We start from the raw sequence: 12356 nt of genomic DNA on the forward strand, positions 1-12356 counted from the left end.
AACAGTATGATGACATGGCCAAATGATCACTGGTGATTCAAAACCCGTTCAATCTGCGCATTCACGAGGGTTTCCTTGTGCATTGACACCCTATTTAAAGGACACGACCCCGCTGTTTGTCACATACCGGCCAGCCTCTACTTCTGGCCAGTTGCTCTGGCTGTGGTGGGTTTCTTGGCTGCTGGGTTGACAATAGTATCTCGTTGCTTATACCAGCCCACAACTGTTGTACGAGGGATCTTGAAGTGGTCGGCGGCCTCATCAAAGGTTGGACGACGTACGCCATCGGCAGGGTCAAGAGGGGTATCGCCAGCACGTTGACGGGTAACTGGCCAAGCCTCGATTGGGTAGCGATGATGCTCAAGGTACATTAACACGTCAATTCGCTTGCGCCGGCTGTACGTCCGTTGCGGCCTCTGTACTGGTGAAGGCGTTGCATAAGTTCGCTTGGTAATTGGAGTAGATGTCTTGCCATGAGGCTTCTTTTGCGGCCGCGATATCAATTCGGTATTGGAGACGATTTCGAAGAGCGGCTGGCGGTTGGGCATAGTGGTTGATTGATGAGAACAGTGATGGATTGATGAGAATAGTGGTGGAATGATGAGAATAGTGGTGGTGGATTAATGAGAATAGTGGTGGATTGACGATAATAGTGGTGACGAATAGGTAGTGGTGGGGCAACTGGCTGACCGCCTTCTACAAGAAGCCTAGTACACACTAGCCGTATTTGGTTAGTGGAAATAAGTGGTGGAAGTCGAGTTTGCTGAGAGGATACCTATGGTATTAGGAGGCCCGCAGGGACGCTCGTGGCATGCCAACGCAGACGGGACGACAGCAACGATCAGATGAAAAAAAAAGAAAGAAACAAAACCCGAACGATTCTGATTGTTGGCCCCCTGAGTCGCAATGCTTGACAGGGACCAACGTAACTGCCCAGCAAAGTCTCGGGGCTCAAGCAACACAGCCCACTTTCCGGAATTTAAGACTTGAAACTTGAAACTCTCCTCGGTCATTGTTCCTTCGTCCTCTCTTTTAGCCCCAAAAACCCACACACAAATACACGCACACATCGTACAGTATGGGTACCTAGTTCGTTCGGCAGTTCGTTTAGCAAACCAAGCCGGCCATGCGGCGCTCAGTCGGAACCCCCATCAGCATGTACCCCGACCAGAATAGCAGAAGCACACCTGCATAAGGTGCATTCGGCTCTGATGGAGACCCACACTAATCCGAGTGTCCAACGACGCCACATCGACAGCCACTATTAGCGGCCCGGACTGTGCTCCACGCCAAACGGGCTAGTCGGCGGGCGGCTGCTTGGTTATATTGACGACGCAGATACGGGTAAGGCAGGAAGTAGCAAGTGATGAGGAGAACCATGAAATGGCATAAGATACACGAAGAGACTAGGTAGACAGAGAAACGGGTCGCAGAAGACCGACAGGTTTGCTATGCTATGTGTTGCTGTGATGTGTTGTGAAATCGGTTTAAGCGCAGCAAGGCCAATGAGCGAGGCAAGAGACAGTTCACAAATTAGAAGGCAATAGATTGCTACGGAGCCTATTGACCACATACTTTTTTCGTCCTCAATATATGAGGCACCCTGGTTAAGCCCCATACTTTCCCGCCGTGGCGTCATTCTCGGCTGGACTAGTTGATAATCTTTTGCAAAGTTAAAATAGCACTAGACCAAAACCGAGGCACGCGTGTGAATATTGCCAATGCCTCCTGGGCGGTCTCGTTCTTATTGGGTCTGGAAAAAACATGGCCCTTGATATGCACAGCTGGCTTAGTTGGTTCGACTCTCTTGCCCTTCAATACTGCCTTCTTCGGACACTTGTAGTGTTGTGCAAATGCGGTTTATTTGTCTTCAGCGAATCATGACCTTGTCGCTTCGCCACCTACCCAAGGAAACTTGAAAGCAAGTCTGTCCTCAAAACCCGCAATCTATTTAGAGAGAAATGTCATCCTCTCAGCACTTGCATATATTGGACTGGGGTGAGGTTTAACATTGCAGCCTCGAGCACTACTACAAGAACGAGGATCACCAACTGCGCGGTAAAGCAAAAGCTTTCGGTAATGAGAACCTTGTCTCATTATCGCTTGTTCTACACTATACAGTTACGCCGCACAGTAACCGACTACGCCGATCGTAACAAGCATGTAAGCAATACGGCCTTGTCTACTCCTGACTGCAGCAGTCAGCTTGTTTTTCTTTTGTTATCCGCAAGTATTTATGTCTAATTAGCTTACATGATATGATATCTGATTGGCTATTTTCAATTATATCTACCAACAACACTAACACACCTTTCGTCACTTTCTCGAAAGATCTTGACTGTTAATTTACGTATAGATAGGTAGCAGAGTGTTATAACTTAACGATTTGCAGGCTGTACTAGGGGCTGTCAATGACCAACTGTGACAATGCAAAAGATTCGCCGGTGCAGGCAAACTTACTTGCGCTGCAGCCAACACGGTGTGTAAGGGGCCACAAGAACCACGTGTCAGGGACAGGCCAACACTAAAATACCGGGATCAAAGGCATAGCAGCGTGTACGCAGGGACTTATACCAGGGACAAGGGGTTGAGGGGGTCGCCAATACAGACGTAAGAGGAGTACCTACCTATGAGAACGAAGCTACTGCGCCTTTCACTCTGCCGTGACTTATTTAACGGGAAAGACAGGATAATGGACATAAGGAACATGTTAATACAGTTTGTAATGTTGTATAAACGGAAGCAGGGTTAGTTAAGAGGCTGTTGAATTGTCTAATTTTGCTATGGCCTGATATGTATTTTGAACATACTCTTTCGTTAAGTGAGATCCTAGTCCAACAGGATAAAGCTTGTTCATTGTGTACACAATAGTCATTCTCCTTTCTAGATCCATAATTGCAATTGATCCCCCTCGTCCACCCCAATAAAAAATTCTTCCCTTAGGTAGCCGCCCCAAATGTCTATGACATTCTCGCCCTCGATGTTGACAACGATTGATGCGCCAACCTCTTCTTCTGAAAGGATGTTCTTAGCTACCGAGTCACGGACGCCATGGAATCGACGCTCAAAGGTTCCGTGGACGAGGTAATCCATGGTAATAAAGACAAAATTGATAGAGTACAAGAACAAGACACTAAAAAAACAAGTTGCAGGACAGCAAAACAAAGTGAAGAGGACAGCTTGGTTTGTGAGAACACTAAGTATATCTTTTTAATGGGAATAGTTGGCTTAATAAAGAACAATCCAAGCACTCATAATGCTTTTGGTAAAGCGGAACCGTTAGCTACTGAATAAGTAATTATGCAATTTAGTTACCTATATGTACAGATGTCGTAGATATGCTCAATCATCTGACCTAGTGACTCTAAAGGTTGGAGGCTCTAGCATAACTAAGAGGGATAAAAATCACAACATCTTTTGCCTTAAGCAGATATAAAATAACGACAATGCATAATCATAATCACCAAGTTGAGTGCTCTAGACAATAAACCCGATTCATATTGCCGACTCATGTGGAGTGCTTAGTCTTAGCCAAGCGCCGGACGTCCGGCAAGGAGTCTAAAGACCATCACATTAAATGACGCAGGGTACAAGATGTCAGGGAGACTCGGATAGTCCCAGAGAAAGAAGGCCCATAACCCCCACCCACCCCCACTAGAGGCTTTTCGGCACTGATGAGAAAAGTCAGGAACCAAGGCATAGCTTAAAAATATGTAGTATAAATATATGTTTGTGGCTCTGTGTTTGTAAAAGCTAGTAAGTAATAACACGCATAGGTGGTGCTGCTGACATATCTAGCTTTAGGGAATCAGTTCAAAGCGCTTGGCTGAGGGGCAGTGCGTCTAAGAACGGGGACGGGAACGAGAACAAGAACGACGATAATCAATTGAAATCTCACCTATCGGATTGAGCGGAGCTATGTAGCTAGAGGATAAGTAAGGCGGGCACGCCACTGCTAGACTTCATGCACATCTCCACACAAACCTCACACTCTACAACCTTTTGGCTCAAATTGCTCTTTTCTAATTTAGCTGGAAGGTTGGCAACAGACGATGGCAATGTCATTCTCATACGGCTTTGAGCTTCCCAATGGGACAAAATAATCCACGGCGAGGGCGTGTTCATCAAAGACACGTATCCTCCAGAAATGAACATTCCAGGGCAATTGCAAGTCTTCAGCCCGGGGCACAAGGCCGACCCGACAACCCCAACATTCAGTGGTCCACACGGCATCTTCAATTTCGATACCAGTTTGCGGATGCCAAGACACGTCCATATGGCTCCGAACTCGTCAGGAAATGGAGATCGATACATTGTAGAGAAGCTGTTGGTACTTAACGGCGTTGCCATCGCTGAACTTGGAGGGGAGATCTACGTGATTCTGCCCAATACTATGGTTATAATTGGTCCAGGTGTTCCTCACACCTGGACAGCTTGTCCCCCGGGCATTGATCTACAAGAACTAGGGATTTACAAAAGCGAGAAGATAGTATCTGAAGGCCGATTCACGGCTGTCTACGAGTACGAGGAGGCTACGGGTTTCTATCCAACAGCACAGACGAATTTGCTTAAAGATCAAAACGACTACGTGAGATGTGAGGATCTCAAGTCTATCAAGATTCCAGCATTTACACTGAAAGAGCTGAGGCAGAATGCTTGGTTCGTGTATGGAAGGGAAGCGCGGGGATTGGAAGGTTGTAGTTAGCGTTGAAAGTCGTCTGGGTGGCTAATTTGGCAATCAGTATACGGATACCAGAACAAATACTACACTGACAAGGACTGATATCAGCTCCAGTTTTATCAACGTAGTGTAGAGCCTAAGCCTCTGAATAAAGAGTCCCGTTGCCATAATAGTGTGGTGCAATATAAAGCGGGGTTTGTAAATTGACGTTGCATGCCCCGGCTCATCCGGGGCCTCGGCTGAGTTATGATTCCCCGAATGTATTCAACTCTCGACACGCTAACCTGGCTTGGGATCTTTATTAGAAACTAAGCATACGATAATCCTCGTCGTTGATTGTGTATCCACCAGCGACGGCGTGCAAATAACGCCGATGTAGCCAGTTGTTTTCTCCTATCGCCGAGCCAGGCTGTTCTAGCATGCCAATTGTGGATCTGGGAGATCCATTGCAATGAATCCAATTCCCCGGATAATCGGCATGATAGACGTTAGTAACCGAGAAGCCGCCAGACGAGCTGGCACATGGACAACACATGATACACATGCAATCGATTCTTATTGAGTCTAACGCGTTTTACAACTGTCTCCTTCGCGAGAATAGCCCACTCAAGTTTGACTGTATGTGCGCCATTATCCAGTTACGCCAAAGCTAGTCTCCTTTTCCCACAGTACCGTGACGTGATACGGCGAACATTCAGCCATAAGCAAGAACTCGGCCACGGCATTGACGGCTGCTCTTGGCCTCGGCGGATCCCGCAGCAATGCCACCCAGCCCTAAAGCTGTAACTTTCTGGCATTGTGGCGTCTAAACTCCAGCTAATTCCGGCGGGAACATTATGAGCGAAAATGACCCGCCCCTAGTTCGCGGAATTAGTAGATGCCGTCATGGACATTGACTTTAGACAAGGGCTGGGGTTTTCATATATAACCCAACCCAACCTCACCTTCAAGATAGACTCAGCCAACTACCACTATAGCCACTACGACTTGCACAGCACTTAAGCCTGCTCGCACCGAACACACGACTGAGTTTATTTACTTATAAAACTTTTCACAGCAATGGCCGATATCAAGTTCGAAGGATGGCTGGGTCAGACCCCCGACAGTGCCAATGGAAAGATGGAATGGGGAGCTTTCGAACCCAAGAAGTGGACGGAGGATGACGTCGACATCGAAATCTCCCACTGCGGCGTCTGCGGTTCGGATATTCACACGCTGCGCTCAGGCTGGGGTGAGACCCCTTATCGTAAGTTTAGCATTTAGGTTCGCCCTGCGTTGCTTTGAACACTAGGGCTATGAAGCTTATTTCTTGTGCTAATTTGTATGCCTGTAGCCTGCTGCGTCGGCCACGAAATTGTCGGTAAAGCGGTCCGCGTCGGCAGGAACGTCAAGCATATATTTGTTGGCGACCGTGTCGGGGTCGGTGCACAGGCCCGCAGTTGCATGCAACTAGACTGCGCCGAGTGTTCTGCCGGCCGCGAGAGCTACTGTGTCCACAACGTCAACACTTATGGCTCCGTCTACCCTAACGGCGAGGGTAAGTCCTACGGCGGTTACGCCGACTACAACAGAACGAATGCACACTTCGTTGTTAAGATCCCTGAGGGTCTAGCATCTGAAGATGCTGCCCCTATGCTATGTGGTGGTATCACAGTCTTCTCACCGTTGAAGGAAAATGGCTGTGGACCAGGCAAGACGATCGGAATTGTTGGTGTTGGTGGTCTTGGTCATTTCGGCGTACTTTTCGCAAAGGCGTTATGCGCCGATAAGGTAATAGGTATCTCGAGAAAGGCTTCTAAGAAGGATGAGGTCCTGAAGTTGGGTGCCGACGAGTATATTGCTACAGATGACGACAAGGACTGGTCCAAGAAGCACGCTCGTAGCATTGATCTCATTATCTCTACAGTCTCTAGTGAGAAAATGCCTTTAGAGCAGTATTTACGACTCCTCAAGGTTCACGGGACCTTCATCCAGGTTGGGTAAGTATTCACCCTTAAAATAACCGCTTAAAGCTAATATCTAACTCTAGTGCCCCTGATGGTGGCAACCTCCCTCCTATCAATGCCTTTACCCTTATTGCAGGCGGTATCAAGGTCGGCGGTAGTCTCGTTGGCTCACCCTCAGACATCAAGGAGATGCTAGAACTCGCCGTCGAGAAAAAGGTTAAGCCCTGGGTGCAGAAGAGGCCTCTCAAGGACGCCAACAAGGCAATTGTCGATATGGAGGCTGGCAATGCCCGGTACAGATACGTACTGGTGAATGAGAAGCATGCTGAGTTGTAATATGCTGGGGATGGAGGTTTGATATGTGTTACGGGCCAGAGACTAAGCATACACAACTGAACTGTCCTAGCCCGGGACGAGACGCATCGAGTACCCAACGGCGGCTCATCGACACCCCTATGTATAGATATTTTACGCCCTTGCGGCGTTTTACTTTTTTTGGGAGTTGCAAATAAACAACAATAGAGACACTTCACCAGTTAAACGCGCTGCAAAGCCAGCCCGTTACAACGGTTACGACGTGTAGATTAGAAATAGAATGGCGTGCTTTAATAACTATAAACCACGAAAAAGATCCCTTCCGAGTTGGATATGAGATATCTGCCAATGCGGTATATTAATTAGTCCACTCAGCAAGAAATCATAGGTTATGAGCTTCTGCTTTATCCATATTCCCTTTGTTGGATTACCTAGCCAGAATACGGACAGGCGGTCAGCAGCAGCCCGCAGCGGGCCGCGGCAGCGGAACCCAGAGATTCCACCTCCGGACTGCCCATAGCAATATCTTCGCTACTGCTGCTGCTGCCAGCCTTGCTACCTTCCTCCTTTCTGAATAAATGAATACAGAACCATTTTAATAAATTTATTTTGATTTACCACCCGTACGTATCCTGTGATACCAACAATGACAAATTGTGGGCGTGCCGTATGCGGCAGTGGGCCAACAAATAGAGAAGTACTCAGAGCTGTCATTCTGAGATTCAAACCCAATGGCAGTATTGCGATATTAGTTAACAAACCTACGCCTGACACTTTATGCTCTAGTATAGACAGCGTTTGATGACGGCTACTTTCACAAGTAATGGGCTGCAAACCTCGTAGCCCCGTGCAAAAAGGATAAATCAGTATCTATCGCCGTTTACTTCAGTTCACGTCAAGTTGCGATCTTTTCCTTGTGTGAAATTATCCCCATGGGGAACAGGTCTAAATCTCAATCTACCCTCTCAGGATAAGTTCAACGTCATCTCGCAGTTCGGTCCACGTTGAGGGAATATGCTTCGGGTTAACCATAACGCATATCCCATCACAGGGCACGAGCGTCACATGGTCAGGTTTCCATCTTCAAATTACTGGCCACCATTCAGATCGGGCAGGTTTCAGGTTTTGAGGAGGCAACGCCGATAAAATCCACTTCTAATCCACGATCATCGGCGATGAACTAAATGGTTCGCGTTCCATCGGATCCACGGTTTCCGTCATTGTTCCACCGCTGACCCGCATTTCGGGCAGCCCACACCTAGAGAATGATGTCAAGTTGCAGTTGCGATGCAGACGTCTTTGGGTAGCATTCCCCAGAAAAAAAGGGAAAAAAGTTTGGGTTTTCCACTGTTACGACTCGGAATGTCGAATTACATGAGAAAGGCTGGCCAAACTCGACTCAGAAATTGGAGATCGTTGGATCTTTTTGGGTACCCATTTATTCGTCCTTAACCAAACAACTCCTTGGTATGGATTCGTCATATCTCCAGTTTGACGTAGGAGCCCTCGGTCACATCTTGCGAAATGTAATGATTGATAAACATACCGAATAGGTCGGGGAATGAATTCTAGATCATATCTTGCAGCATCATTCTCCATTCATCTGCAACCCCGGCACTTGATTTTCTTGTCGTTTTTTGCTTTAATATCGTTGATCGGAGGTAGGAGAATATATCACCTGTCGATATTCTCAGCCAGCTCTTACGTCAAGCACTGATAACAATACGAGTTGCGTCTTCATGTTTGAAGGTTATTCGTCGGTCTCGGATATACCTACCCACCATGACTTCTACACCACCTTCTGATAGTCCACGCGTTTCTCGACCGAATCACGCCGACCAAACAGCCCCGAACAGAAACAGCAGCGCAACACGGGTCGGACGGAGTATCGACACCGAGAAACCCCAACAATCTTTCGAAAGTTCTGGGGATCGCCCAACCGGAGGCTTCTTCGAGGATGGACTGGGCCGAGACGAAGAGTCCGAAGGCACACGTGGCCGCGATGAGTTGGCTGCAAAGACCAACAGCAAGCAACCGGAATTTACTTCCGACGGGAAGCGCATCATCACCGAAGATGAATGCTACCACATTCTGGGCTACTCTTGGCCGGCGTGGAAAAAGTGGATGCTTCTTTCATCCATTTTCGCCGTCCAAGTGTCGATGAACTTCAACACAAGCGTCTTCCCTAGCGCTGTCACTCCAATCAGCGAGGCTTTCCACATCAGTGAACAAGCCGCCCGTACCGGACAGTGTGCGTTTCTCGTCCTCTACGCTTTTGGCTGCGAACTTTGGGCGCCCTGGAGTGAAGAATTCGGACGATGGAAAATCTTGCAGTGAGTCTTGCGCGTAGAGCTTGTCGATGAAACAATACTTACTTTCAGTGTAGGTGCTCTTTATTCCTAGTCAACATGTGGCAGATCCTAGCTGCACTAGCTCCCAACTTTGGGACTATTGTTGTCGCTCGAGCACTGGTATGTGACAGTACCTCTCAAGGCGGGTTCAACGGAGCTAACTGAATATGTAAACAGGGCGGTCTCAGCTCGGCCGGAGGCAGTGTCACTCTTGGCATGGTAGCCGATCTCTATCAGCCCGAGGAGCAACAATGGGCAGTCCTCTTCGTTGTTCTGTCCTCTGTCTTCGGAACCTCGGTCGGCCCTGTCGTTGGTGGCCCTATCCAAAAATTCCTTCCCTGGTACTGGAACTTTTGGATCCAGCTTATCTTTGGCGGTGTTGTCCAGTTCGTCCATCTGTTCATGCCCGAGAGTCGTGCTACCATTATCATGGATACGGAAGCTAAGCGCCGCCGCAAGACTGGCGAGGACACAAATATCTATGGACCGAATGAGGTCAAGAAGCCTCGCCTCTCCTTACACGAGTTCGCAGTCACCTGGATGCGGCCCTTCGAGATGTTCCTCCGCGAGCCTATAGTCCTCTCATGCTCTCTCCTCTCCGGATTCTCCGACGCTCTGATCTTCACCTTTCAAGAGGGATTCACTCCAGTATTCAACAAATGGGGGTTCGGAACTCTTCAAAAAGCTTGGGCGTTTATCCCCATTAACATTGGCTATTTGTTGGCTTACATCTCTTACATACCATGGATTATCAGAGATCACCGCGTCACTAGAGCGAAGGGTCCTGACGCATTGGCTCCTGAGCGCCGTCTGAAATGGTTGCTCTACCTCGCTCCGCTCGAGACGATCGGTCTGTTCGGTTTTGCATGGACATCTATGGGTCCCCCTGAATCTCACTGGATTGCCCCAATGATCTTCTCCTGCCTGATTGCCATCGCCAACTTTGCCATCTACATGAGCACTGTTGACTATATGATTGCCGGTGAGTCGACAATATGAAGTATGCATTTCATAGTCACTAATTAGCTGTAGCTTACGGGCCTTACTCTGCGAGTGCCACAGGTGGCAATGGTTTCGCTCGAGATTTCCTCGCCGGTATTGCAGCCATGTACTCAACACCGTTGTACGAGAATATCGGTGGCAAACGAAACACTGAGTATGCAAGCACTATTCTTGCTTGCCTCGCTTTCATGGTCACGATTCCAGTGTACCTTATCTACTGGAAAGGACCCGTCATTCGAGAGAGGTCTAAATTCGCCCAGACCCTTGATGCCGATCGCCGCACTAAGGGTGGCCGTCGCGTCGTTGAGGCCCCTGAAGAGCAACTGGAGCCCAAGAACCTTTGAAGCCTAGAGGAAAGAACTCGATGCGACGAGGCTCATGGCCTACACAGTGTTATGGATAGATGTGAGGCACGGATGGGCTTCATCACCAGGACTGTCCATGGATTCGGGGTCCCCATTGAAATTTTCTAACGATCTTAATGATCCTAACGATGCCAATGTATATTAATACTTGTGTGATGTTTTCTCCCTTGTTCTTCCCAATACATCGCATCACTAGCTCCATGATATCCATGTGCCATCTGCCTTGGTATGGTACTTTCGCGTGTTTGGTTGATTTGAACTGGTCTAGACCTACCTTTCTATTCATCCTACAGTGCACAGGCTGGTTACATTTATTGCCGCACCCACGGTCTCCGAACACTCGAAGGCCGAAATGACCAGAGCCGCCATGTGCTCTTGTTACGGGAAGTATGAACATTGCGAATCTGGAAAGTTTTACACAGTACGGTGCCATGCCGTAGGTCTCACCAAGAAAAGGTTCGCTACGAAATATCAGGCCTGATGGTGAGGCAACAACTATCGCACATATCAGTAAAATAACTATTTTCTTGCTAGAGCATTGGAGGGAGAACTTTGAAACTTCTTCTAGGCCTCGACCAGCAATGCCGACCCGTGATATCGCCGTGCGGCGAGATCAAGGATAAATCCGGACGATGTAATTTTTACATTCCACAACCATCCTTGACTGCACCTCATCATAGACTTTAATTTGGAACGTCGCGCTGAGGATTATGAACCCGAATATACGGTGCATCAAATAGTCCCTGTCCATCTTACCAAGTCTCCGCATTGTAGTTTCCTCGATTCCTGCTAGGGCTATGAATGTTATTATCCGTCTCATGACAGGAATGCCGGCAGGAATAGGAATATCTGAATGGTCGGTAACTTCAGATGGAGGGATTCACAGGTGAACCAACTGCATGTCGCCAATAATGCAGTAGATACCCCAGAGAGGCGAGGGTATTGCAGGCATCTAATCATGCTCAATTGCAAAGGATACACGCTATTGGTGGTGGAACCATGAGTACAAGAAGATAGAACGTGATGCAGATGGTGGGGTGGGTCAAGGCAACCGTCAGTCATCATGTCGATGATGGAGGGTGAGAGGGTCGACTTCCCAAAGTCTCAACTGCCGGTATGACTGAAGGATTCGGATGCAGGCCGCGAATGTACGTATTGGGTGTGTGTGAGGATCGATAATATTCATTGGAATCTGGAATGTTTCAACAGAATTGGGGTGGAGAAGCATGGCAAAAGGAATCATAGTGGAGCCCCGGCGAGGCCACCAAGGAGGCCTAGGCAGAAATATTCAATAGCAGTCTTTAGCGGCTCAAGGTCAATACTGCTGCACTGCCATCCATAAGCACTTGTCTCGGAATGACAAGGTGCTGGCCGAACCACCAGAGTTTCATTGGCCACAGTCGGCCAGCGATTGGTGAGTCCGGATTTGGTTGCTCGTTAAAGAAAGCTGACAGGCAGTAGACACGCCTGAGTTGTGCATGGTGCATGGTGCATCGGCGCAGTGAGACGGTTGAATCCTTCTTGGTAACACTTCTGAGATAACCGCCCGCGTGGCGAAGCACACATGGAAGGGATCGGGCCTCCCCAACCCGACATCGGCGATTTGTATGGCATACGAACAACTGTCGGATTTGATTGGCAGCTGCATAACCTTCGAATTCCTTCCCGGTTTCCACAGGATTCAAAGTAGGATCTA

General features: G+C 48.3%; 3 protein-coding genes across 3 annotated transcripts; 2 read left to right on the plus strand and 1 right to left on the minus strand.

Annotated features, from left to right (window-relative positions):
• Nucleotides 1-137: 137 nt before the first annotated feature.
• Nucleotides 138-548, minus strand: EsH8_IX_000468 (uncharacterized protein; the record flags this gene model as incomplete). Its single annotated transcript, XM_083266804.1, has 1 exon — nt 138-548. One exon carries the CDS (start codon nt 546-548, stop codon nt 138-140), a length of 411 nt encoding a protein of 136 aa, XP_083130369.1.
• Nucleotides 549-5740: 5192 nt separating this feature from the next.
• EsH8_IX_000469 (NAD(P)-dependent alcohol dehydrogenase) lies at nt 5741-6963 on the plus strand (the record flags this gene model as incomplete). Its single annotated transcript, XM_083266805.1, has 3 exons — nt 5741-5927; nt 6015-6660; nt 6711-6963. The coding sequence occupies 3 exons, from the start codon at nt 5741-5743 to the stop codon at nt 6961-6963; spliced, it is 1086 nt and encodes a 361-aa protein (XP_083130370.1).
• A 1761-nt stretch (nt 6964-8724) lies between these two features.
• Nucleotides 8725-10639, plus strand: EsH8_IX_000470 (uncharacterized protein; the record flags this gene model as incomplete). Its single annotated transcript, XM_083266806.1, has 4 exons — nt 8725-9193; nt 9346-9413; nt 9471-10275; nt 10326-10639. 4 exons carry the CDS (start codon nt 8725-8727, stop codon nt 10637-10639), a joined length of 1656 nt encoding a protein of 551 aa, XP_083130371.1.
• Nucleotides 10640-12356: the final 1717 nt, after the last annotated feature.

Source organism: Colletotrichum jinshuiense, chromosome 9, assembly GCF_051148585.1.
Source record: "Colletotrichum jinshuiense chromosome 9, complete sequence".
Classification (NCBI taxonomy): domain Eukaryota; kingdom Fungi; phylum Ascomycota; class Sordariomycetes; order Glomerellales; family Glomerellaceae; genus Colletotrichum; species Colletotrichum jinshuiense.